This window comes from Pantherophis guttatus, chromosome 4, assembly GCF_059756535.1.
Source record: "Pantherophis guttatus breed Tessera chromosome 4, ASM5975653v1, whole genome shotgun sequence".
NCBI classification, from domain to species: Eukaryota; Metazoa; Chordata; class Lepidosauria; order Squamata; family Colubridae; genus Pantherophis; species Pantherophis guttatus.
In genome coordinates, this window is record NC_142066.1 from 1,530,163 (window position 1) to 1,557,369 (window position 27,207).

At 48.9% G+C, this 27,207-nt stretch overlaps 2 protein-coding genes across 2 annotated transcripts; both read right to left on the minus strand.

Moving 5' to 3' along the window:
- Nucleotides 1-886: 886 nt before the first annotated feature.
- On the minus strand, nucleotides 887-4,432 carry GABARAP (GABA type A receptor-associated protein). The gene is made up of 4 exons (XM_060684676.2): nucleotides 3,807-4,432; nucleotides 3,588-3,666; nucleotides 3,261-3,379; nucleotides 887-1,513 (listed from the first exon to the last, which is right to left on the minus strand). The coding sequence occupies exons 1-4, from the start codon at nucleotides 3,894-3,896 to the stop codon at nucleotides 1,445-1,447; spliced, it is 357 nt and encodes a 118-aa protein (XP_060540659.2). The 5' UTR covers nucleotides 3,897-4,432; the 3' UTR covers nucleotides 887-1,444.
- A 1,086-nt stretch (nucleotides 4,433-5,518) lies between these two features.
- On the minus strand, nucleotides 5,519-26,630 carry CTDNEP1 (CTD nuclear envelope phosphatase 1). Its single transcript, XM_087891609.1, has 8 exons — nucleotides 26,235-26,630; nucleotides 15,692-15,758; nucleotides 14,400-14,518; nucleotides 11,105-11,176; nucleotides 10,074-10,190; nucleotides 9,819-9,930; nucleotides 7,096-7,180; nucleotides 5,519-6,311 (listed from the first exon to the last, which is right to left on the minus strand). Exons 1-8 carry the CDS (start codon nucleotides 26,334-26,336, stop codon nucleotides 6,251-6,253), a joined length of 735 nt encoding a protein of 244 aa, XP_087747735.1. The 5' UTR covers nucleotides 26,337-26,630; the 3' UTR covers nucleotides 5,519-6,250.
- Between the last annotated feature and the right edge of the window lie 577 nt (nucleotides 26,631-27,207).

Below are 27,207 nucleotides of genomic sequence, written 5' to 3' on the forward strand. Positions count from 1 at the left end.
CAGCCCTCAGGACTCGCGTTTTTAAGACAAAACCACCATTCAAGGGCTGGGTTGAGGTTTGCTGTGGAGAGGACGGTCACAAGAGACCCACGTAGGTCTCCAGCCGAACAAGGATGGCCCGAAGGTCCAGAAACGGGGATCAGACTTGCTTAAGGGGCCATTACAATTACTTGACCCAGAATAGGAGTGGGGGGGGGGAGAGTCTCTCCATACTTGGCAACTTCCAAGACTTGTGGGCTTCCAACTCCAGGAATTGCCCATTCAAAACATGCCTGGTTTCTCCCCCCTCCTTCCTATCTCCTAGAGTGGTGAGATTACAGAGGAAGGGATCACAAGAGAGTAAAGCAAAGAATCCAAAAGTTGCCAAGTTTGGGGAGGCCCCAGACCCCTGAGCAATGCAAGTCCTGAGGGTCCTTTAGCTGCCAATCAAACCTGCGTGCCTTCCTCACTAAAAGCCCCCCACCCACCAAGATGACTTCCTACCTCTGCTGGCTGCCTTTCCCCCGCCCTTTGTTCCGCCTGCTACTACATGATCCAGGATAGTTTAGGAGGGAACCTGGTTGCGTTAACTCACTTTTTTTTTAATTAACAGCCCGCCACTTACAAAAGGTGTGATCGGCCCCTCTTGATTTCCGGAAGGTTGTTATTCCTCGGCTAGTTAAGGATTGAGCCCACCACCGCATCCCCTTCTTGGGCTGGAAGAGAATGTGGGGGGAATTCAGAGAGTCACAATGGTTGAGAAACGCTGGACCAGAGATTCTTCTTCCCTCCCTCCACCCGTTATTTAACTCCGCTGTCCCAGATTCAGGGCCCCAGATTTTTGCAACGTCCCCCGACGTAGGTATTAAAAACCACGACAATAAAAATTCTCCAGAGTCTGACACGGTTTCCTTATATATCTTTTTTTTTTTTAATTAGCATTCATTTCCCATCCCATCCCCGAAACTCTGGTTACAAGGAGTCTGCCGGACGACGCATCTCCCTGATGAAAGCAAACTCAGGGCGCGTGGCAAAGGGGGGGGGAATCAGAAAAACCAAAAAGGGTAGGGTTGGGGGTTTTTTGTCGCTTTGGGAGAGAAATTCCAGGTCTACCTTTTCAACAGAAAAAAAAAAGGAAGGAGGAAGGAAAGAAAGCACGGAGGGAGAAATTGCAAGGGAGAGGTATTTAATTTTAGCCACAACCACCTCAAAAGAAAACCCAGAGCGAAGCCAAAGAAGGGAGGGAGGAATTAAAAGAGGAAGAGAGTTAAGATTCACAGCCAGAAATTAAAAGGGGTTGGGGGGGGGGAAAGAGAGAAAGAGGACCCTCCATTTTCCTGGAGCAAAAAAAAAAAACAAAAACAAAAAACCTTTTTAACATAAAATCAACAACAAGTAACAACAGAAAGTGCAGGTCCCTTCAGGGGCAGGTGCCCCTTGGTGGCAGCCGGTGGACTCGGGGGTCTTACATGCTGCCATAGACGCTCTCGTCGCTGTAGGCAATATAAAGGAAGAAATCTTCCTCGTGATGTTCCTGCAATGGGGAGGGGGGAGAGCCTGTTAGATCAAAGCACTTTAAGGGGGGAGGGGGAGATCGCACATCAAGCCACCCAACTATCGTAGTTCAAGGCACAGTTGTAAAATTTACACAGTCTTATCTTTAGGAAGTCAAATGTGCCCCCCCCCAAACAAACCACCTATGTGAATAGCAGGGTTGAGGGATGGTCTGAAGCCCCCCCCAGAACCCTCCATCCCCACAATCTGCCCCCCTACTCTCTCAGTCCCAAAGACTACAGCTCCCATCAACCCTTCTCCCCACCCACATTTAAGATTTTATTTTATTGGGAAATTTTATACGTCTCCACAAAAATCGATCCAGCAAGAACAAAACAGTAAAATATCGCAATGCGTTATTTACCCCTTTTATAATTTTTTACTTTCTTTTATTGGCTGCACACTTTTAATAATCATCATCCTCTTTTATTCATTAAACATGAAACTCGGTCAACTGAAGATTTAAAAATGTATCATAAATACCAGCTGCAACTCGTATCAACCATTAGCACCAGTCAATGGTATTTATGATACGTTTTTAAAATATTCAGTTGACCGAGTTTCATATTTAATGAATAAATAATAATAATAGGACACTGGCAGCAACCTGTATCACCCATTAGCACCAGTCAATGGTATTTGTGATGCATTTTTGAATGTTCAGTTGACTGAATTTCATATTTAATGAATAAAAATAATTAAATTAGCAGTACTAGTAGATTTGGAACTACACTTGAGTTTTCCTTATTATTTCTATTAGGCAACAAATTCCTTGCCGATCTTATTAACCGCCCTCGGCCTAATAAATAAAAAAATATAAATCGGAATAAATTTTAGCAGGAAGATTGACAGGAGGGCGGGACTTCAACCCAGGTAGGAGGTTGTAAGGCTCCTCCGAAGGCTTTTTTTAAAAAAAATTTCTCCAGAATTTTTTTTTTGGGGGGGGGGGGGGGGGCTTTGAAACCCTTTGGCCAGTTTGTTGTTTACTGAGGCCGACGAAAACTTCTTTTTTTTTTTTTGCTTTAATTTATATGCCGCCCTTCTCCGGAGACTCAGGGCAGCTTACAATGCGTTAAGCAATAGCCTTCATACTTTTGTATATTTTTATACAAAGTCAGCTTATTGCCCCCACAAACTGGGTCCTCTATTTACCTACCTTTCAAAGGATGGAAGGCTGAGTCAACCTTGAGCCTGGGGAGATTTGAACTTGCAGTAATTGCAGACAGCTGGTGTTAATAACAGTGCTTTAGTCCACTGTACTATCAGGCTCTTTGAGGCTATATATATATTCGTTATATATACATACATACATATTTGTCTACGTAAGTTTTATATATCTTTATATATATATATATATATATATATATATATATATATATATATATATATATATATATATATAAAATATATCTTTTTTATATATGTATAAAAAATATATCTTTTTATATATCTTTTTATATATAAATAAGATAATATAAATATAATATAAATTGTTTTTATATAACTGTGTTTATATATATATAAATAAATATTGTTAAAAACACACAGATATATGTGTGTATATATATATATATATATATATATACAGTTATATAAAAACAATTTATATTATATTATATTTATATTATCTTATTTATATATAAAAAGATATACATTTTTTATATATACATATATATATAAATGTTTTCTGGGGGAGAAAGAAAGGGAGGGGGGCAAAGAAGACCCACCTGGTAGAGCTGCCCCATGGTGGCACTGGTGGGGGGGATGACGTTGTTGACGAAGAAGAAAAGGGCGTCCTCGGCCCGCAGGTGGATCCTTTTCCGGATGAGGAAGTAAAACTGGCCCACTGGGGAAAGAGCACCAAGAGGAGAGCCAGTCGCAGAGGAGGAAGAGCCAAAATAGGAGGGGGGGGAAAGAGAGACCCTTAAAAGGAAGGGGGGGCACCCATGGCCTTGGGGGGGGAGAAATCCCCATGAATAAGCTCTCCCCTCCCCCCACCATCCATCTTTCCTCCCCCCTCCCCCCTCACCTGTCCGGGAGGGGGGGGGTCTCACCTGTGAGGTCGGAGGGCACCAGGTACTTCTTCTTATCCAGGTCCCCTATTCGGGCCTTGGGGGCTTTTTCCACGATGACCTGCCGGAGGAAAAAGAGGGGGGGGAGGGTGAAAAGAGGGGGTGGGGGAGGGGAAGCCCCGTCCGGGAAAGTCCGGACGCCCCTCCCCCCCACACACACAGAGACCCCGGGAGGGGGGCGGGGCGGCTCTAGAGACTCACCGGGACCCTGTCCGGGTACTTCTTGCGGATCTTCTCGCCCTCGGAGCGGCGCTTCTCGAAGGGGTGCTCCTCCTTGTAGACGAACTTCATGGCGGCTGAGGCGACGGGCGGAGGAGGAAGCGACGCGGCGGACCGAGGAAGGGCCGCTGCACCCAAGCAGCGCGCATGCGCGTTACCGACGCGGCGCAGCGATCCGAAGGGGGGCCGGGCGGGGAAAAAGGAGTCCCGGCCCGGCCGAGGACACGCCCACCGAATGCTTCTCCGGGCTCCAACGGGCGCCGCCGCCGTTGTTTCGTGGTTCGGGTGTCGCGAGGGATCCTCGGAAGGGCTGTTGGCGTCGACGCCGGCCCGGGTTCCTCGGGAGGAAAGCCGTTTTTCTTCCAACTTTGCCGAGGCCCCGCCTCCGCAGACACGTGACGTCACCCGCTGTGCGTGGCTTGCGTGATACCAAAACAAAGTAGTGCGCCGGCCCCCCGAGTTGGAAAACGGGGGCTCGAACGGGAAACAGGAGGGGGAGGGGGCTCGAAGGCAAAAGAGGCGGGGGTACGAAGGGAGCGGCCCCCTCCCACAAAAAATAAACCATCTGAAAGGCGGATTCCGCTGAGGCGCGGAAGGACACGGCGAAGGGGGTGGGGCAGTGCAGCGTCCCGTCATGTGACTGACGTCACCGGAGAGGAATGGTCACGTGGCTCTGGCGGTCTCGCCCAAACAAGGCGCGTGATCACGTGGTGCGGATGGGCGCCCGAGGCGAACTACAACGCCCCTGCTGCCCGGTTAGGATGGGCGTTGTAGTCCCCAGCGGCTAAAAAGCCGCGCAGGCGCTGCTGGGGCATGGGGAAGGGTCGCTATTGGGGATGATAAGGGGGGTCCCAGGCATGGGCAGCCCCCTCCCCCTTTTGCAATGTGTGTAAACCACAATCTGGGGTCACAACAAACAACAGATTGTGGTTTATAAACATCCAGGATTTGGGGGAAGTAACACACCGGCTCCGGGTGCAAGACACGACACACAGTCCCTTTTTCACACACACACACACACACACACAACCTCAGGGACAGGAATACAGCTAGTCCTCGACTTACGGCCACAACAGAGCCCGACATTTCTGTCGCTAAGCGAGGACAGGTGTCGATTTGGCACCCCCGTTTTACGACCGTCCTTGCCAAAGTTGTGAAACGAATCGCTTCCCCCATGTTATAAGTCAGTCGCGCGGTTGTTAAGCGAACCCGGTCGCAAAAAACTGCAGGTTCGAATCTCGCCAGGCTCAAGGTTGACTCAGCCTTCCATCCTTTCTAAGGTAGGTAAAATGAGGACCCAGTTTGTGGGGGCAATAAGCTGACTTTGTATAAATATACAAAAGGATGAAGGCTATTGCTTAACGCACTGTAAGCCGCCCTGAGTCTCCGGAGAAGGGCGGCATATAAATCAAAATTAAAATTAAATTAAAAAAGGGGATCACCACGATCCCAGCGACACGCCAACCGTCACAAGTATGTGCCAGTTAGCCAAGATCACGTGACTGCGGGGAATGCCGGAAGGGTGAAACATGGTCTTTTATGCCTCTTTTTTTTTTTTTTCATTGACCTTCGGTCACTAAGTGAACTGTCGTTCAGCTGAGGACCACCTGTCAAGGGAAACCGCCGCCGGCCAGCCTTGCCCTGCCCACGTTCCGTCAACTCCCTCCCGGGCAAGAAGAACGGCCACGAGACAGTTTCGGTGTTTTCTTTCTTTCTTTTTTTTTTTTCTCTTTTTCCACCTCAGTTCAAGCCTGAATCGCATCTCCTCCTTCGAGACCCCTGCCCGTCCCAGAAGTCCGAGAAATAAAATTAAAACCAAGCCATCCTGGCACGAGGGAGAGGGGAGGCCGTCCGTCACACCGATCCGGGCGGAAGGGCCAACCCGCTTCCGCCAAAGAGGGGAGGGCGGGGAGGGGTGGGGGGGGGAGGGCGGAAGGACCCTCGGAAAAAAAAGCCGGACTTTGCCAGTCACTCTGATGAAGCGGCCCCCTCCCCACACTTTATCCGAGGATTGATCCGAGAACGGGAAGAAACGAAAACCACAGGGTCTCCCCGCTGAGGAACACAGCCTCCTTCCCCGAAAAATGTCTGTCCAAAGCGTTGCTCTCGGCGGCTGGCACAGTTTTCCCCCCCTTTCTTGTGCATCCCGGGACCGCCAGTGTCGTGCCACGCCATGCGGCCCTCTCCCCGCCTCTGCCCGGCTGAGTCACTGCCAGTCCACGGAGGGACGGGAGGCGCGAGAGGGCGGCCGACGGCCGTGGGGTGAGGCCAAAACGGGAGTCGTCCCCCTCCGCGGGCCACGTCCCCCTGCCGGCTGAGTCTGAAGGCGTTTTGTCGGCCGCAGCGCCTGTGGCGAGAGGGGCGGGTCACGATGGCGGGATAAGGCAGAGGTTGTGGCCGAACCCTGAAGAAAGGAGGAGCCGCCGTCACCAAAGGCGATGTTGATGCAGGTTGCGGCTGAGCACCGACCGGACGTCCGCTGTGAACCTGGACGGAAGGAGGGCAAATCAGGGTCGCTTCAGGCCGCCCGCCCCACTGAGATCTCTCATTTCCCATCTTCATTATTTTGCAAATAAATTCAAGGTGGTGGACATATCCAACGCACCGGCCTCCATGTCGCGTGGATAAAGCGGAACTAGAACTCACTGCCTCCCGGTGATTGGCCCAAAGTCACCCAGCTGGCATTCATGTGTAGGTCAGGACTAGAACTTCCAGTCTCCTAGTGATTGGCCCAAAGTCACCCAACTGGCTTTCATGGATAAGGTGGGACTAGAACTCCGTCTCCCGGTGATTGGCCCAAAGCCACCCAGCTGGCATTCATGGATGGACTAGAACTCCCTGTCTCCTGGTGATTGGCCCAAAGTTACCCAGCTGGCTTTCATGGATAAGGTGGGACTAGAACTCCCAGTCTCCTGATGATTGACCCAAAATCACCCAACCAGCTTTCATGGATAAGGTGGTCCTAGAACTCCCTGTCTCCCGGTGATTGGCCCAAAGTCACCCAGCTGGCAAGGTGGGACTAGAACTCACTGTCTCCCAGTTATTGGCCCAAGTCACCCAGCTGGCATTCATGGATAAGGTGGGACTAGAACTCTCTATCTCCTGGTGTCTAGCCAGGTCTTAACCACCAGACCAAACACTTGCAAGCCAACCCCAGGACCCGCTACCAAGATACGACTTGGGGCGTAGACCACACCCTCTATATCTGTACGAAGCCCCTCCCCCCCAAGGCTGAGACACCCCCCCACCCCCCAGTCGCCAGGGCATTTACCTCAAGGCATCGAGCATGGGGAGGAGGTTGAGGAGAGCTGTGTCACTGGGGTCGCTGAACCACGACTTGATGGGGATGGCGTTATCTGCCGGAGAGAAAAGCAGGCGCCTCGTTCACCCAACGAAGCAGAGATGTCCGGGGACGGCCAGAGAAAGAAAGTCCACCAGACCGACCCAAGTTCTGGGGTCTCCAGAGGCCATGTGGATGGGTCCGGAGCATAGAAAAAGGGGGCAGCAGCCCCCTCCCACCAAAGCTCCAGCAGAAGGGCCTGCAGACGTGGCCACTTTAAGACTTGGGGACTTCAACGCCCATTAACTTCCTTAATAGAAGGTGGGAATGAAGTAGACGTAATATATCTTGACTTCATGCAAAGTGGAAAGAAGATTTACATCTGCTTTTATTATTAATTTTATGAACAACCCAGAGAGTGGGAAACCTATCTAACACTCTTTCTTCCTCTTATTTTCCCCACAATAATTACCCTCTGGGTTTGGTTCAGCTGAGAAAGAGACTGGCCCAAAGGCACCTAGCTGGCTTTCCATCCTTAAAGCGAGACTAGAACTCACCGTCTCCAGGGGACTGCCCCAAATTTCAACCAGCCGGCTCCCCCTCACATAAAACAACAACCCAGCGAGGGATTGAGAAAATGCACCGGTCCAAAGTCACCCAGTCAGTTTTCACAGGCAAGAACTAGAACTCTCTGTCTCCTGGTGATTGGCCCAAAGCCACCCAGCTGGCTTTCATGTCTAAAACAGGACTAGACTTCACCATCTTCTTGATCGCTGGCACAGCTTCCACCTAGCAACAACCCAGTGAGGTAATCTAGGTTGAGAAAGTGAGTGGTCCAAAGTCACCTAGTCAGTTTTCATGAAGCGGAACTAGAACTCACCATTGCCTAGTGATTTTGCCCAGTTACCCAACCTGTTTCCCATCCCCACACATAATAACAACCCAGTGAGGTTGCCCAGGTTGAGAAAGTGCCAGGTCCAAAGTCACCCAGTTTTCAAGGATAAGGTGAACTAGAACTCTCCGTCTCCTAGTGATCAGCCCAAAAAAGTCACCCAGCTGGCTTTCATGTCTAAAACAGGACTAGAATTCCCCGATTTCTAACCCGATGCCTTAACTACTATACCAAACTGCTCTACGTCTCTTAAACCTCAGTCATTTTCCCCCTCAGTCTTCCCTCCAAGCTCAAAAGCCCTCAGGGTCTAAATAAGGAGGAGGAGGAGAGGGAGGAGGAGGAGGAGGAGGAGGAGGAGGAGGAGGAGGAGGAGGAGGAGAATTTCTTTGCTGTTCTGAAAATCTTCTCCATTTCCCAGATCTCTTTCCTAGGTCTAACCTACAGTCGTGGCCAAAATTGTGGAAACCTTTGGGGAAAATGTATTTTTGAGGTTGGATGGCTAATAACACCACTTTTTTGGGGGGAGTTTCAAGATAATCCTATTCCACTGCTGGAATGGCCTGGGAAAAGCCCAGACCTTAACCCAATTGAAAATCGATGGAGCCAACTAAAGAAACTGGTTAGTCAGAAGCGACCCAGCAATAAAACCCAGTTAATAGAAGCCATCATTCAATCTTGGTTTCACATTAGAACAGCTGCAGAAACTAAAAAACTTGGTTCACTCCATGGGAAGACGTTGTAAGGCCGTCATTCATGCTAAAGGTTACCCAACTAAGGATTAACTGACATGGGGATCATTTTTGTATATCTCGTTTTTTTCTACACGTTTCACTTTTCTCCTTTATACTGTAACTGCTATTCTAAATAGCAAATCCTACATAAAAGTTATTGCAGGACATTCTTGATTAAATTATCTTTTTGTTGATATATAATTTTATGATACTAACTACTCCAAAAAAAAAAAAGTAGTGTTATGAGCTAGTTTTAAGAAAATACACTTTCCCCCAAAAGGTTTCCCCAATTTTGGCCACTACTGTAGTTTAAATCCAGGGGGAGGAGGACTTTCCTTTGGCCACGCCTCTGCTTGGGAAGCCGGAAAGCTTCTGCTTTCATCCAGCTTCTCGTTTTGCCCAATCTTGCAAGTTTCATGCCGCCCCATTTCAACGAAGGCCATGAGGGGCCGTGTCGAACTCGAGATGCTTCTCGTAACGGGTGCAAGAGGAAATGACTTGCAGATCAGGTTTTCCCTTGCAGCAAAAGTGCAAATCCGCTCCGTCCCCTCCGCAAACCCCACTCCCTTCCAACACTGATGATGTTCCCTAGTTGGATCGTGAAACGTCGGCAAGAAAAGAACCAAGATTTGAGAGCGCCAAGGACCCCGTAGTCGTCCTCCCCTCGTGTTCCTCCTCTCCCCAAATGTTTGCAAGGAAACCACCCGGCTCAGAGAGCACCAAGGAGTCCCTCGGTCCTCCTCCTCACCCTGATGATGTTCCCTAGATGGGCCATGAAATGTCTGCAAGAAAACCACCCAGTTTTGAGGACACGAAGGACCCTACAATCCTCCTCCCCTTCTCTTCTTCCTCCTCTCCCCAACAGTTAAGGAAACTACCCAGCTCAGAGAGCACCAAGGACCCCCACAATCTTCCTCCTCCTCCTCACCCCTTCTCTTCTCCCTCCACTCTGCAAGTCCCACTCCCTGATGATGTTCTCTAGTTAGGTCGTGAAATGTTTGCAAAGAAACCGCCCAGCTCAGAGAACACCGGAGACCCCACAAAACTGAATTTAAAAACATTTTTTTAAAAAACCCCTCCAAGGGTCTTGCCTGGATGGCTCCTGTAAGCTCCTGGGGAGTTGTCCAAGATGACAATGCTGGACAAGTCATTGTGGACCACCGAAAGGTCTTTGATGTAACTGCCCAGCTCCAAAGTGCAGTGCTGGGGAAGAAAAAGAGAGAGAGGGAGGAGCACGTCAGGCCCCTCCAAAGGCCACGGGGCGCACGCCGAGCGGGAAGGAGGGCAGCTCAGGAGCCCGGGAGGGAGTGGGGGAGAGCGCCTTTGGGCTCCAGGTGGCCACTCACCTGCCTGTAGTATCTCCGCCTGAGGATGCTCCTGTTATTATCTAGCTTGTCGGCTACAGCCGAGCCATAGATTTCCATGCTGGCTGTGAAGACCACGAGCTCGTACCACTGGCTCACCTGTGGGAGGGAGGGAGGGAGGGAGGGAGGGGGAGGGGGGAGAAAGAGGAGGAGGGGGAGAAAAAGGAGGAAGAAGAGGAAGGGGGGGAAGGAGGGGAGGAGGAGAGGGAAGAAAAAGAGGAGGAGGAAGAGGAGGGGGAGAAAAAGGAGGAAGAAGAGGAGGGCGGAGGAAGAGGGGAAGAAGAGGGGGAAGAAGAGGAAAAGAAAAAGGAGGAAGAAGAGGAAGGGGGGAAGGAGGGGAGGGAAGAAAAAGAGGAGGAGGAAGAGGAGGGGGAGAAAAAGGAGGAAGAAGGGGAGGGCGGAGGAAGAGGGGAAGAAGAGGGGGAAGAAGAGGAAAAGAAAAAGGAGGAAGAAGAGGGGGGAGGAAGGAGGGGAGGAGGAGGGGGAAGAGGAGGGGGAAGAAAAAGAGGAGGAGGAGGAGAAAAGGGAGGAAGAAGAGGAGGGGGAGGAAGGAGGGGAGGATGAGAGGGAAGAAAAAGAGGAGGAAGAGGAAGAGGAGGGGGAGAAAAAGGAGGAAGAAGAGGAGGGGGGAGGAAGGAGGGGAGGAGGAGAGGGAAGAAAAAGGGGAGGAAGAGGAGGAGGAAGAGGAGGGGGAGAAAAGGGAGGAAGAAGAGGAGTGGGGAGGAAGGGGGAAGAGGAGGAAGGGGAAGAAGAGGAGGGGGAGGAGGAAGAGGGGAAGATGAGGAGGAGGGGCGAGGAAGAGGAGGAAGGGGGAAGAGGAGGAGGAGGAGGAAGAGGCAAAAAGGTGAGAAGGCTTTTCTTACAGAGATTCATTCCCAGAGGCTCCCAAGGCCAGGGGAGGGTAACTTTAAAATGGGGGGACTTCAACTCCCAGAATTCTTCAAGTCTTAAAGGGGCCACGTTTGGAGACACACACACACACACACAGACATGCACAAACACTGCGTGCTTACCACTTCTAGAAAAAAATCCACGTGCGGCCTCTTATGTACAAAAAAACGGACCGGATGCTTATCTATGACGACCTGAAAGGAAAGGAACGGTCATTAGAAGGGTCATTAAAAAAAAAAAAAAAAGGAACGGCCGAAGAGCCACAAAGTGCACGGACAACCAACACTGACCAAAAAGAAAAAAGAAAAAAATCAGGAAATCGTGCAACCGATTATACCCATTTCCCAGAACCAAACTACTGAGGGCCCCCATGACATCCGCCCGTCCCACCTGGTAGGCACGGTGCTTCACAGCCCCTCTCTAAGTGGTTTAGAGCAAAGGCCACTTTCAAGACTTGTGGACTTCAACTCCCAGAATTCCTCAGCCAGCTTCACTAGACTTCAACTCTATGCCTCTTTTGTAATCCCTTTCTCTGCAATCTCTCTACTCCCTAGAGTAGGATGGGGGAAAAAATAACAGGCATGATTGAATGGGGAACTCTGGGAGTTGAAGTCCACAAGTCTTAAAAGTTGCCAAAGTTGGAAGACCCCTGGTTTAGAGTCAGCCTCTGGCCCCCAAACAATCTGGGTCCTCGTTTTACCGACCTCGGAAGGACGGAAGGCTGAGTCCACCTCGAGCATCCTCAGGGCTCTTGTGGCCCCGTCAACCAAAGAATTCCAGCTTGCAGGTGGGGTGGGGTGCAGGAAGAGAGCCCTCCCTGCCACTGCCCCCCACCCTGTGGAAGACTTCCCCCAGATGCCTTCTGCCTTTTTAATCCATTTTTCGCATTCCTTCCCTCTTTTAAATTTAGTAAGACTCCTTTGATGCTTTTAATATTTTATCGTACAACTCCTAGAGTCCCTGGGCAATTCACGGATGGGTGGGTGGGTGGATAGAGAGAGAGAGGATGAATATGGATAGATGATAGATAAGACGTATTGAAAGATAAATGATAGATGATAGGTACATGATAGACATATAGAAAGATAGATGATGGATGATAGATACAGTAGATGGATAGAGATGACAGACATATACCGTATTTTTCAGAGTATAAGACGCACCTTCGTTTTTGGGGAGGAAAATAAGAAAAAAAGCTGACTGGTGGGTAGATCAGCCTCCCGGAATACCCCCAATCAGCTGTTCCCAGTGGTGAATTTTAGCAACAGGTTCCTTGGTTGTGAGCTCTGTGCCTTGCCTTTTTTTTCTGCCTCTGAAAGCCTCTGAAACAGAGCTTCAGAAAAAAAGCCTCGGAAGCTCTGTTTGGGGGCTTCTTTTCTGAAGCTTCTTTCAGCCTCTGAAATCTCCCTTTGTGAGGCTGGGCGGGGCTACATTCGGAGTATAAGACACACCCAGATTTTCACCCTCTTTTTTTGGGAGGGGAAAGGTGCGTCTTATACTCCGAAAAATACAGTAGCTAAATAACTAGATGATAGATAGATAGATAGATAGATACATATAATAGATACATAAGTGAGATAGATAGATAGATAGATAGATAGATAGATAGATAGATAGATAGATAGATAGATAGATAGGAAGGAGAGATATATAAGATACATAAATGATAGATACATAAGTGATAGCTAGATGATAGATAAATGATAATGACAGACACAGCTAGATAGCTAGATGATTGATAAGATAGATAGATACATAAATAATAGATAAGTGAGATAGCTAGATACATAAATGATACAGATGACAGACATATAGCTAGATAGCTAGATGATTGATAGATACATAGATGATAGATACATAAGTGATAGATGGATAGATAAGTGAGATACATAAATGATAGATGACATTCAGCTAGATAGATGATTGATAGATACATAAATGATAGATAAGATAGCTAGATAGCTAGATACATAAATGATATAGATGACAGACATATAGCTAGATAGCTAGATGATTGATAGATACATAGATGATAGATAGATGATTAATACATAGATGATAGGATAGATAGCTAGATGATAGATAAGATAGATGATTGATAGATAGATGATAGATGATAGAGATAGATAGATAGATGGATGATTGATACATAGATGATAGGATAGATAGCTAGATGATAGATAGATAGATAGATAGATAGATAGATAGATAGATAGATGATAGATAGATAGATAGATAGATAGATAGATAGATAGATAGATAGATGGATGATAGATAGCTAGATGATAGATAGATAGATAGATGGATAGATAGATAGATAGATAGATGATAGATAGATAGATAGATAGATAGATAGATAGATAGATAGATGATAGATAGCTAGATGATAGATAGATAGATAGATAGATAGATAGATAGATAGATAGATGATAGATAGCTAGATGATAGATAGATAGATAGATAGATAGATAGATAGATAGATAGATGATAGATAGCTAGATAGCTAGATGATAGATAGATAGATAGATAGATAGATAGATAGATAGATAGATAGATGATAGATAGCTAGATGATAGATAGATAGATAGATAGATAGATAGATGATAGATAGCTAGATGATAGATAGATAGATAGATAGATAGATAGATAGATAGATAGATAGATAGATGATAGATAGCTAGATGATAGATAGATAGATAGATAGATAGATAGATAGATGATAGATAGCTAGATGATAGATAGATAGATGATTGATAGATACATAGATGATAGGATAGATAGATAGATAGATGATAGATAGATACATAGATGATAGGATAGATAGCTAGATAGCTAGATGATAGATAGATGATAGATAGATAGATGATTGATAGATACATAGATGATAGGATAGATATACATAGACATATTTGACAGATGATGAAGCAGTCAATAGAGATATATAGATCATGGATGGTTGGTGATGGGTAGGCAGGCAGGCAGGCAGATAATAGATAGATAAGTATTAGGTATATATAGATATACATGATAGATAGACCGATAGATATAGAAATCGATATAGATGATAGATGATCAGACAACTGATAGTTGATAGACAGATGATTTATAGACAGATGATTAGACAGACTCCTCAGAACTGGAGGCATTTTTTAAAGTCAGGGCAAATTCCTGGGCCCTCCCCGATTCAGTGCCCACCCCCTGCCCCCCGCATCCCAAACCCCTCCTCAAAAGTGGATGGAGCAGCCGGACTCCAGCATTGTCCAAGGGAGGCCTTTGGCTGGTCAGTCCAGGTGACAGGCAGGTCTCCAGGTCGGGAGCCTGTCGGGGCCCCCTCCACGCTTTTCCCCCAGAGAGACCTAGCTCTCGTGACCCCGGCGGCCCCGTCGTCTCTGCCCCCCCCTTCCAGAAGAGGCTCACCTTCAGGATGAAGTCAGGGGGGGTTCCTGGCCTCACGGTGGGCCTGAGGACCCCGTCGTGATGGGAGTGGATGAGGGTCTCGTCCAGGTCCAGGACAAGAATCTTCCTCTTCACCTGATCTGCCGGAGAGAGGGAGGGAAAAAAGGGGGGGGCGGGGGTCTTTTTCTTAATGGCTTTTTTAGCGCAGGGGGTCCTCGACTTACAACCGTAATTTCGGTGGCTAAAGCAGGACGTTTGTTAAGCGACTGTTGCCCCGTTTTACGACCGTTCTCGCCAGGGCCGTTAAGGGAATCGCCGCGGCTGTGAAGTTAGCCACACCGCCGTGAAGTGAATCTGGCTTCCCCCCACCCACCCTGTGGACTGTGCTCGTCAGACGGTCGCAAAAGGGGATCGCGTGACCGTCATAAAATAGGAGTCGGTTGCCAAGCATCCGAATGTAACTCACTTAACCACGGGGCGGCTGCAGTGGCCGCTAAGTGTGAAAAAGTCACATTTTGCAGTGCCGTTGTAACTTTGAACTGTCACTAAATGAACTGTCGTAAGTCGAGGACTGCCTGCAGTGTCTTCCCTACTCCTCTGTTTGGGGGAAGAGACCCTTTCAGGGAGAAAGGACACCCGTCCCCCTCGCCCCCAAGACTACAGGTAGTCCTCGACATACGGCCGCAATCGAGCTCAAAGGTTCCGCCACTAAGCGTGACAGTTGCTAAGGGAGTATCGCCCCATTGAACGACCTTTCGGTCGTGAAGGAAATCCCTGCCGTCGTTAAGCGAGTTACGTAGCTCTTAAGCAAATCTGGCTTTCCCCCATCGACTTGGCTCGTCGGAAGGTCGCAAAAGGGGATGACGTGGCCCCACCCACCCCAGATCACTGCGACCGCCGTAAATAGGAGACAATTGCCAAGCGTCTGAAACTTTGACCATGTGACTTATGTGGCTGCTGCGGTCGTCGTAAATACGAGTCGGTTGGCAAGCGCCTCAATTTTGATCACATTACTGGGGGGAGGGCGGGGGGGAAGCTGCAAAGGTTGCAAGTAGGTATGAAAAACGGTCGTAAGTTCCTAGTTTTCAGTGCCGTTGTAACTTAGAACGGACACTAAATGAATTGCCTGCATGGGGTGTTTAAAAAAAAAAAAAAAAAGTTTGGAAGCTGCCCACCTGGGGGTGATTGGGCAGCCGTATCAATAAATCATAATAGGAGGAAAGGGAGGAAAGGCCCAGGATCCCACAAGAAAACCCCCAAAGCCCCTTCCAGCCCCCCCCCAGTGGACCCCCGAGGGGGCAGAACATACTTACTCAGCCGTTCTCGCGAAACCCGGGAAAGAGGGAGGATATCGTACCGCACCGTCTGATACTGGATCACCTGCCGGAAGAAGACACGACAACCACCACATCAGCAGGGCTGCGACTGTGAAGGAGGCTTGGCATCCGAGCGGCTGAGAGGCCGAGGGGACCCCCACCCCCCCCAGGCGCAGGGCGGCCGGCTCCACGGAGGAAGGTGGGCCAGGATCGGGCAAACCCTGATTTGCAAGGATTGCGGTTAAAGGGCCACGAGGCCGGGACTCCCACGTGGTGGTTTCCGGAATGGCCACGGAGGCTTCCTTGCTTTACTGACACACGCAGGAGAGGAAGAGACAGGTAGAGTTACCTGTAAGGGGCAAGGGGGAGGGCCACGGTTGGGTCACACGGTGGAAGGAAGAGGGGAAAGAGAAGTATGGGAAGGAAGGGTGGGAAGGAGGGAGAGAGGGAGGGAAGGAAATGAGAAGAGAGGAAGGAAGGAAGGAAGGAAGGAAGGAAGGAAGGAAGGAAGGAAAAAGAGAAGGGGAAGGAAGGAAAGAGACAGGAAGGAAGGAAGGAAGGAAGGAAGGAAGGAAAAAGGGAGAGAGAGGAAGGAAGGAAGGAAAGACAGAAGGAGAAGGAAGGAAGGAAGGAAGGATAGGGAGGGAGGGAAATGAGAAGGGAGGGAGAAAGGAAGGAAGGAGAGAAGGGTGGAAAGGAAGGGAGGGAGGGAGGGAAATGAGAAGGAAGGGAGGGAGGGAGGGAGAGAGGAAGGAAGGAAGGAAAAAGGGAGAGAAGGGAAGGAAAGAAGGAAAGAGAGAAGGGGAAGGAAGGAAGAAAGAGAGAAGGGTGGGAAGGAGAAAGATGAGGAAGAGAAGGAAGGAAGGAAGGAAGGAAGGAGAAGGGAGGGAGGGAGGACGGAAGGATCCACCCACAAGGACCTCATGCCACCTTGGCAGGCCATCCATCACGGGTGGCAGCAACAGGGCCCGAAGGCCAAGGGGGCACCTTAACATTTAGAAGCTCTGCCAAGTCTATTTTTGCCTCTCCCCACCAGCTGCTCGTTGGCCAAAGGCTCAGCTCCTCCCTTCCCAAGGGCACCAGGACGGGCACCCACCCAGCTCTCTCCCCTCTGCTTCTGTCACACACACACACACACACACACACACACACACACACACACACACACGTGTTTGTGTGTGCCAACAGCCTCCTCCGCCCCCCCCCCCCGTCCACTCGCTTCAGGGCCCTCCAGACCCCGGTGCCTCCGGCTGGCCCCCTCCCACCCCACCAGCTCTTCTTCCAAAATTAGCTTCCTGCGGGTTGGGAAGCCGGCCAGGGTCTCCAGCTCTCCCAGCCCAGCAGAAGGGGAAGAGCGGAGAAGGCCAAGGGGAAGAGAGGATTGGGGGGGGGTTCCAGTCCTTCCCGTTCGGGGGGTGGATGAGGCTCCCTGACTTGACAAAAAGGTGCCTGTACTTGAGAAAGAAAGAAAGAAAGAAAGAAAGAAAGAAAGAAAGAAAGAAAGAAAGAAAGAAAGAAAGAAAGAAAGAAAGAAAGAAAGAAAGAAAGAGGAAGGAAGGAAGGAAGGGAGGGAAAGGAAGGAAGGAAGGAAGGAAGGAAGAAAGGAAAGGAAAGGAAAGGAAAGGAAAGGAAAGGAAGAAAGAAAAGGAAAGAAAGAAAGAAAGAAAGAAAGAAAGAAAGGAAGGAAGGAAAGGAAGGAAGAAAAGGAAAGAAAGAAAGAAAGAAAGAAAGAAAGAAAGAAAGAGGAAGGAAGGAAGGAAGGGAGGGAAAGGAAGGAAGGAAGGAAGGAAGGAAGGAAGGAAAGGAAAGGAAAGGAAAGGAAAGGAAGAAAGAAAAGGAAAGAAAGAAAGAAAGAAAGAAAGAAAGAAAGAAAGAAAGAAAGGAAAGGAAGGAAGAAACGGAAAGAAAGAAAGAAAGAAAGAAAGAAAGAAAGAAAGAAAGAAAGAGGAAAGGAAAGGAGGAAGAAAAAGAAAGAAAGAAAGAAAGAAAGAAAGAAAGAAAGAAAGAAAGAAAGAAAGAAAGAAAGAAAGAAAGAAAGAAAGAGGCAGGGGGAGAAAGAAGGACCAGGAGTTTTTGGGAGTGGAGGAAGGAGGGCGATGCCCCCCAACCGGCCCTTTCCAGAGGGTGGTGGGATGTGGGGGATACCACCATGGAGACCCTTGCCCTGTGGAATAACCCACGTAGGAGTAGAGGATGCCAATGAATGGAGAGGGGGGGGGGACCTTCCTATCCTATTTACATTCCCCCCCACTCCCCATACTTGAACTCAAATTAGAGGAGAAAACAAATAGAAGTCAAACCAGAAGAAAATAAAACTGGACGTTTTTAAGAAGCGGTTGGTTGGTTGGTTGGCCGTCTCCCTGCCTGCCTGAAATGTTGAGCTGGGGGTTGGACTACATGACCTCTAGGGTCCCTTCCGACTCCGTTATTCTGTTGTCTCCAGAAATTGTGGGACCTCCATCCCTGGAGGATTTTAAAAAAGAGACTGGACAGCCACTTGTCTGGATTATACAGTCTCCTCTTTTGAGTTGGGGGGTTGGACTAGCTGATCTCTGATATCCCTTCCAACTGTTATTCTCGACGTACGACCACAACTCGGCCAAAACCTCCGTTAAGCAAGGCATGAGTTTTGCCCTCTTTGATCACCGTCCTAGCCACGCTTGTGAAGGCGACCGCGGGGCGCTGTTAAGGACCCCGCTTTTTTTTCCCCACTTTGCCAATGTCAAGGTATATTACATCAGCCGCATTCCCACTATCTACTAACGAAGAAAATAATCCCATCAAATAAAGGGAGTTTAGCCACATTTCTCCAGGGTCCTAACGGTGCTGAATTCTGCGCGGCTGGAGGGGATTCTGGGAGTCGAAGTCCACCAAGTCTTAAAAGTGCCCACGGTTGGAGAACAATTCACAATTCTCCGTGGCTTTTATTTTTATTTATTTATTTTATTTTATTTTATTAAATTTCTATACCGCCCCTTCTCCCGAAGGACTCAGGGCGGGGAACAGCCAGAATATAAAACACAAGAGATACAACATTTAAAACAGATTAAAACGAATTAAATAATTTAGGCTGAGTTTTAAAATACCCCATAATTAAACAGATTAAAATTTAAATTTTAAAAAAGGAGATGATTTAGGCCAGGCCAGCTTGATGAAATAAAAACGTTTTAAGCACGCGACGGAAGGTGCGAAGATCCGGGATCCTCCGTATCTCCGGGGGGGGATTTTTGTGGTCTTTGTGTCTCGGCTCCACGGCCGACCCCGAGACCCCGAAGCCCCCCCACCCCACCCCTTCAGAGAAAGACCCTAGGCGCACCAGGCGCGAGGGAAGAAGAGCTCAGGCGGAGCGTGGCAGTCGAAGCTCCCCTCCAAGCGACAGGCCGTGGGTGTGGCGGAGAGGTTTTGTTGTGGCCACTTTTTCGCCAGGGCACATAAATAGCAGCTTTGACCACTTTGGGGTTTGAGAAAGGAGGAAGTAGGATTCCAGAGAAAATGGAACCATGGTTTAGGCGTCTTACTTCCTTTACACATGCGTGTGCAAAGGGACAAATGTTCCATTAAGCAGGTTAAATGTAGAATAGAACAGAGCTGGGAGGGACTTTGGAGGTCTTCTAGTCCAGCCCTGTAAAAACCTCCATGCGGGGAAGCACCCACAGCTTCTGGTGGCAAGCCGTTCCACGGGTTAATTGTTTGTTAGGATTGCTCCAACGATGCCCGCTGGGAGCAGAGTGAGACGAAAACCTCCAGTGAGGCTGCTCATCTGGATTATCACGGAATAACAGAGTTGGAAGGGGTCTTGGAAGTCATCTAGTCTAACCCCTTATTTGAGCAGGAGACACATACACACACCCCCCATACACACACACAGATATGTTCGAGCAGGACAACCCTATATACTCTATGGTGCCACACACAGAACAGCGCACAAACTCTGCTAGAGGGAAGCTCCCCGAAGATGGGCTCCAGCACGAATCCGAAAGCTCGGAAGTCAAAACTTCCGGTCTTGGTGATCGACTCGGCCTGCCACGTTATCCTGGGATACGTCTATTCGCCTTAATTCATGAGACCCTACAGCATTCCAGGCTGTCCAATCTCTGCTTGAAAACTTCCACTGATGAAGCAGCCACAACTTCTGGTGGCAAGGAGTTCCACTGATTGATTGTTCTTTTTTTAATGTAAATTTTAATTTGTTCTTAACCTGGGGTTTTAAATTTGTCTTGGGCTAAATTGATTTAATTCCATTTTACTTCTGCTCTTAATTTTTGTATTCTATGTGTTTCATTCTGTGCCTGTTCACCGCCTGAGTCCTTCGGGAATTAAATAAAATGAAAATGAAAATGAAATTGTTCTCAATGTTGGGAAATTCCTCCTGAATTCCAGGTTGCTTCTCTCCTTGATTAGTTTCCACCCGTTGCTTCTTGTTGGGCGCTTTGGAGAATAGCTTGACTCCCTCTTCTTTGGGGCAGCCCCTGAGATATTGGAAGACTGCTATCATGTCACCCCCCAGTCCTCCTTTTCATCAAAGCAGACGAACCCAATTCCTGCAACCGTTCTTCGTGTGTTTTATCCTTCACCCCCTAAACATTCTTGTTGCTCTTCTCTGCATTCTTGTCTCCAGGAGTTGTGGGTGCTTCATCCCTGGAGGTTTTGGAAAAGAGGCGGTGTGGAATAGTCTAGGGACTCCTGCTTGAGCAAGGGGTTGGACTAGAAGACCTCTAAGGTCTCTTTTCAGCTCTGCTAGTCTAACAAAGAGAAGGACTAGGGGCGAAAGGACAGCAGTGTCCTAATATTTGAGGGGCTGCCACAGAGAAGAAGAGGGGGGGGGATCCACCTGTTCTCCAAAGCACCTGAGGGCAGGACAAGAGAAGCAACAGGTGGAAACTAGTCAAGGAGAGAAGCAACCTAAAGCTAAGGAGAAATTTCCTAATGGTGAGAGCGATTAATCAGTGGAACTCCTTGCCACCAGAAGTTGTGGCTGTTCCAACACTGGAGGCTTTGAAGAAGAGATTGGACCACCATTTTTCTGGAGTGGTATAGCTCGAGCAAGGGGGTTGGACTAGATGACCCCCAAAGGTCCCTCCCGGCCCAATGGCTCCCAAATTACATCTGAACAGCTACCCAAACAGGGTGACAGAAGGAGTGACATTAAAAAGTGACATTAAAACACGGAAGCACTGAAAAGATAAGGGGGGGAAAAAAGGGGGGGGGAACATGGCATAGGGGCTGAGTCCCAGCTGGCCTTGGCAGAAAAAACCAGAGTTGGAAGAAGGGACCTTGGAGGTCTTCTAGTCCAACCCCCTGCTCAGGCAGGAAGCCCTATGCCATTTCAGACACACGGCGGTCTCGTCTTCAAAACCTCTGAGGTTTATTTTTTTTTTCTTCCTCCCTTTCTAATTTGGGTTCCAATTTGTCTCCTCTAATTTGAGATCCTGTAAGCCAGGAAATGGGAAAACCCATCTCCAAAAGTTTGGGAGGACAGAAGCCAGAAAGCACATTCATTATCCAACATAATTGATTAATGATTGATTGCTTTTTAAGGACAGACAGAGAGAGGGAGAGAAACAGAGAGAGAGACACACACACAGAACAAGAGACAGAGAGAGAGACACATACAGAACGAGAGAGACAGAGACAGAGACACACACACAGAATGAGAGAGAGACAAAGGGAGACAGAGAGAATGAGAGAGAGAAACAGAGAGAGAAACAGAGAGAACGAGAGGAGAGAGAGAGAGAGAGAGAGACACACACACACAGAATGAGAGAGAGACAAAGGGAGACAGAGAGAATGAGAGAGAGAAACAGAGAGAGAAAGAGAGAACGAGAGGAGAGAGAGAGAGACACACACACACAGAACGAGAGAGAGACAGAGAATGAGAAACAGAGAGAGAACGAGAGGAGACAGACAGAGAGACAGAGAGACAGAGAACGAGAGAGGAGAGAGAGAGACAGAGACACAAACAGAGAGAGAGAGAGAGAGACAGAGAGAGAGAATGAGAGAGAGAAACAGACAGAGAACGAGAGGAGAGAGAGAGACAAACACACAGAGAGAGAATGAGAAACAGAGAGAACGAGAGGAGAGAGACAGAGAGACAGAGAACGAGAGAGACAGAGACACAAACACAGAGAGAGAGAGAGACAGAGAGAATGAGAGAGAAACAGAGAGAATGAGAGTAGACAGAGAGACAGAGAATGAGAGAGAGACAGACACAAACACACACACAGAACGAGAGACACAGAATGAGAGAGAAACAGAGAGAACGAAGAGACAGACAGAGAACGAGAGGAGACAGAGACACAAACACACACACAGAGAGAGAGAATGAGAGAGAAACAGAGAGAGAACGAGAGGAGAGAGACAGAGAGAGACAGAGAACGAGAGACACAGAGACACAGAGAGAAACAGAGAGAGAGAATGAGAGTAGACAGAGACAGAGAACGAGAGAGAGACAGAGACACAAACACACACACAGAACGAGAGACAGAGAATGAGAGAGAAACAGAGAGAGAACGAGAGGAGCGAGAGAGACAGAGAACGAGAGAGACAGAGAGAGACACAAACACACACAGAGAGAGAGAGAGAGACAGAGAGAAAATCAGACAAACTTGTGACTTAAGGAATACCACAAAATTGTTCTGCCCAGCTATGGGCCACAACAAAAATAGAGAACAGACATGGATTGATGGCACGCAGTTCACAACAAATATCGAGCTTAACAGGCAAGATTCATATACAGGTAGTCCTCGACTTATGACAGTTCATTTAGTGACCGTTTAAAGTTACAACGGCCGTGGAAAAAGTGACTGGTCCGTTTTTCACACTTCGGACCATGGCAGCATCTCCGCAGTCGGGTGATCAAAATTCGGGCGCTTGGCTATTTACGACGGTTGCACTGCAGTGTCCTGCGGGGGGAAGGGGGCCATGTGATCCCTTTTTGTGACCTTCTGACAAGCGACGTCAATGGGGAAGCCAAATTCACTTAAAACAACCGGGTGACTCACTGAACAGCTGTCGTGATTCACTTAAGAACTGTGGCACAAAAAGTCGTAAAACGGGGCAAAACTCCCTTAACTGTCCTGCTTAGCCACAGAAAGGCCGGGCTCCTTTGCGGTCGCAAGTCAAGGACTACCCGCATTGTCTTAACACAGCTCCGTGCTCTTCCTTTCTTTCTCTGTCACCGGCTTTAAAAGTTCCCTTTTTTACTTTCCAGTTGCAACCAAGAGACGTAAAACTCGAGCCCAGCTAGTTTCAACTCTCCGAGGAAGAATGGAGAAATGTTGTAGTTAGTCCCCGACTTATAACCGTTCGTTTAGCGACCGTTCAAAGTTACAACGGCACTGGAAAAAGGGACTATTTTGAAGCCGGATTCACTTAACAACCGTGTGTTGCTAACTTAACTGCTGGGAATTCAACTCAACAACCGTGGCAGGAAAAGTTGTAAAATAGGTCAAAATTCACTGAACTGCCTCGCCTTAGCAAGAGAAACGCTTTGGGCTCTGTTGTGGTCCTAAATCGAGGACTACCTGTCCTTGCAAACGGAGGGTGTCACCAATCTGGCCTGCTAGAGACGCTCTTGTCCTCTGCTGAATTCTCCATTGGGGGGGGGGAGGACTGAATTTTAACCACATCCAGATGATTTGCCGTCCCTTCCCCCTCAGCCTCAGCCATGCTGGGAGAAAGCAGCTCTTAGGAGATACTACCTATAGCAGGGATGGCTAACCTTTTTGCCATCGCGTGCCAGGAGGGGGTGGGTGGGGGAGGATCGCGCGCGCGTGTGCCCACACCCATAACTCTATGTGCCCTGCCTCTCTAGGAGTCTCTGGAGGATGGGGACAGCAGAAAATGTCACTTCCTGTCCAATTGGAAGTTGGGAAATGGGCTGTTTCAGGCCTCCGAAGGGGTGGGGAAGGCTGTTTTCGCCCTCCCCAGATGCAGAGAGAGAATCTGGAGACAGGTGAGAAAGAAAAACAGGCCTTCCCCCACAGGCCCTCCGGAGGCAGGAAATATCTTGTTTCCCTACTTCTGGTGGGACCAGAAGGCCTGAAAATCAGCTGGCCAACACATGCATGCACGCCAGAGCTGAGCTGGCGTGCCCATTGATATGGCTACACGTGCCATATGTTCGCCATCACGGACCTATAGTATCTTAAAACTAAGGCTGCAGCATCTACAGAAATCAAAACAACCCGTTTATGGCTACGTCTGGGTTTTTTTGGGGGACGTCGCTTTACAAACCAGGTTACACTTTCCGCCGCTGAATTCCTTAAAGGGGATCATAGACCATGATTTATCAGATCAGCCAGCCCATCGCACGATGGTTTCACTCCTACGTAACTCACAACGCCCATTCTTTGTAGGAAGTACCGTGTTTCCCCGAAAATAAGACCCTGTCTTATATTTTTTTTGAACCCTGAAATAAGCGCTTGGCCTTATTGCCATGCGCTCAAAATAAGCTGATTGGGCTTATTAACAGAGATGATCTTATTTTGGGGGGAAACAGGGTATCATGAACGCATGTTGTTGTCGTTCAGAAGACAGGTTTAGTTTATCGGACGGCAGAGGTTCAGGGATGGGATCTCTTATTTCCCTCTGCCTTGAATCTACCCCACACCCTGCCTGTTATTAAGGGCCTATGTCTGCTGCCTGAATCCAAACTGAACCCCTTGCAAGTTTATCTGATATCCGAAGGTCAATAGAAGCATCCAAAATTGAGGTAGGATGTGTATATAACATGGGGTTGCAATAGAAGAAAATGTTTGGGGTTGAACTGTGGGGAGCTTGCCGGCTTTTCTTGCAGACGTTTCATGAGCCAACTAGGGAATGCCATCAGTGCTCACTAAGGAAGGAGGTGTGCTGTTTATATGCTCCCTGTCAGTGTTGGTGGGAATTCCTGAATTAGGTACTACCCTACCCCTCAATTAGGAGGCGCTCAGCAGTAATCAGCACCCTGATAAGCAGAGATGAAACCCAGAATTAGTTATCAGAGCAACTACCAAGCATGTGATCAAAGAACTACCGATTCAAGGAAACAAGTCAAATAGGAAAAACAGCCTAATTAAGAAAGCACCAAAACCACTTCTAACATTGACAGGACAAACCAACTTCGATATAAACAAAGAGGAAACCATTCTAGCAGTGATGATGTTCCTTAGTTGGGTCATGAAACGTCTGCAAGAAAACAACCAAGCTCAAAGAGCATCGACCCCATAGCCCTCCTCTTCCTCCTCCCTTCCAGCACTGATAATGTTCACTAGTTGGGTTATGAAACATCTGCAAGAAAATAACCAAGTCAGAGACCACCAACTACCCCACAGTTCTCCTCCTCTTCTTCTTCTAATATCTGATAATGTTCTCTAGTTGGGTCATGAGACGTCTGCCAGGAAAAACTACCAAGCCCAGAGAGCACCCAGGAACCCCTAACCCTCCTCTTCCTCCTCGCCCTTCCTCCTTCTATGCAAACCCCTCTTTCCCTTCTAGATGCTCCCTAATTGGATCATGAAATGTTTGCAAAAAATAAAAAAAAACCCACCACCACCATGCTCAGAGAGCACCAAGGAGCCCAAGCTTCTTCCCCTTCCTCCTCCTCTCTCTCCCCCTCCCTTCCAGCCCTGATGAGGTTTCCTAGTTGGGTCATGAGACGTCTGCCAGGAAAACTACCAAGCCCAGAGACCACCAAGGACCCCACAGTCCTCCTCCTCCTCACAAACCCTCCTCCCTTCTAGCACTGATGATGTTCCCTAGTTGGGTTATGAAACGTCTGCAAGAAAACAGCCAAGCTCAGACACCACCCAGGACCCCACGGTCCTCCTCTTCTTCCTCCGCCCCTTCCTTCCAGCAGTGATGAGGTTCCCTAGCTGGGTCATGAGACATCTGGAAAACTACCACACCCAGAGACCACCAAGGACCCCCCAGTCCTCCTCTTCCTCCCCTCCCGCACTCTGTCTTTCTCACAAACCCTCCTCCCTTCTAATTAATTCAATTTATAATCAATTCAATTGATATGCCGCCCCTCTCCGAAGACTCAGGGCTAGTACTGATGATGTTCCCTAGTCGGGTCATGAGACGTCTGCAAGAAAACCACCCAGCTCACAGACCACCCAGGACCCCACAGTCCTTCCTCCTCCTCCTCTTAATACCTGATAATGTAACCTAGTTGGGTCATGAGACGCCTCCCAAGAAAACAACGCAGGACCCCTCAAATAAAAGGTGGGGGGGAGAGGAAGGAGGACTTGCTGCCTCTTTTCATGTAATATATTATATATATATATGTATGTATGTATGTATGTATATATATATATATATATATATATATATATATATATATATATATATACACATACATATATATATATATATATATATACACATACATATATATATAATAAAACTTATGATTATGATATAAAAGCTCACAGAGAAGCCCTCCAGGTGGCCCCACCCCCACCTCTCCTCCCTCCCCCCCCCGCAGAGCCCCTCCCTTCCCTCCCCTCCCTGCACTCTGCACGTCCTCAGAGGCGCCCTCGCCGGCCCCTCTACTCACGGTGCGGGCCTGCCGTCGCAGGAGGTAGAGCAGGAAGCTCCAGAGCTTGGCGGCGAAGGCCAGGAAGGCCCGGAGGCCGAGCAGGCACTGCGAGCGCATCATCCCGCCGGCGGGGCCCGCCGCGCCCCCGGCCCGGCCCAGCTCCGCCAGTTTCCAGCGGGGGACGGAAGAGGAGGAAGAGGAGGAGGAGGAGGACGGCAGGGCCCTCCGGTCAGCCCGTGCCCGCGGGCCCCGCCATCCCGGCTTCCCCCGCCGCCGCCTCCTCCTTCCCTCCCTCGTCCGCTCGCTCGTTCGGCTCCGCTCTCCCGGCTGAGGGGGAAGCGCTGCCCCCCCTCCCCCGCCGACGCTCGCCTCCGCTTTTCCACAGGGATCACTTCCGGAGCGAGCGGACCGAGCGCCCAGCGACTGCTTCCGGGGCGCCGGAGAAGGAGGGTGGGAGGAAAGGCCATGCGCGTCCAATTAGAAGGCGAGGGAGGAGGAGGAGGCGGGGCCCGGAGAGCGCCGCGCATGCGCTCCCTCCGCTTTATTAAAATTAAAAAAAAAAAGAAAAGGAGCCCATCGAGGAATTTGAAAGCGTGAGGATAGGGGAGCCGGCCAGTCAGCGGCGAGGCTCAGACGCGCATGCGCCGTAAAGACATACATTTAAACAAACCCAGAAGCGGAAGCGCATGCGCGGAGAGTTCCCGCTTTCTTTCCCTCACACAAAAGTTGAAATGCACAGACAAAAAAAAAAAAAACACAAAAAAAAACCCCGATTTAAAATATGAAAAATCATGTCAAAGCATGACCCAATTTTGTGTTTTCCCGCTTCCTTCGTAGAGGGAGCCGGGGAAAGAACCAACTATGGAAAAGGGAGGCTGGGTTTATTTTTTTTTTGATACGGAGCTGGATATTTAAGGACGGCGGGCAACACTGCAGGGTTGTTGTGAAGTGGTTTCTTTTCCCCCCACCCCCAAATATGAACAAGGCATTT

Excerpts from the sequence above, each read along its gene's own strand:
- GABARAP (XM_060684676.2), bottom strand. The coding sequence starts at position 3,896 with ATGAAGTTCGTCTACAAGGAGGAGCACCCCTTCGAGAAGCGCCGCTCC. Across the intron at positions 3,667-3,806 it reads AGTACCCGGACAGGGTCCCG|GTCATCGTGGAAAAAGCCCC; the intron begins GTGAGTCTCTAG and ends TTCCTCCGGCAG. Across the intron at positions 1,514-3,260 it reads CCATGGGGCAGCTCTACCAG|GAACATCACGAGGAAGATTT; the intron begins GTGGGTCTTCTT and ends TCCCCATTGCAG.
- CTDNEP1 (XM_087891609.1), bottom strand. The coding sequence starts at position 26,336 with ATGATGCGCTCGCAGTGCCTGCTCGGCCTCCGGGCCTTCCTGGCCTTC. Across the intron at positions 14,519-15,691 it reads GGTTTCGCGAGAACGGCTGA|ATCAGGTGAAGAGGAAGATT; the intron begins GTAAGTATGTTC and ends TCTCTCCGGCAG. Across the intron at positions 11,177-14,399 it reads CCCCTGACTTCATCCTGAAG|GTCGTCATAGATAAGCATCC; the intron begins GTGAGCCTCTTC and ends CTTTCCTTTCAG.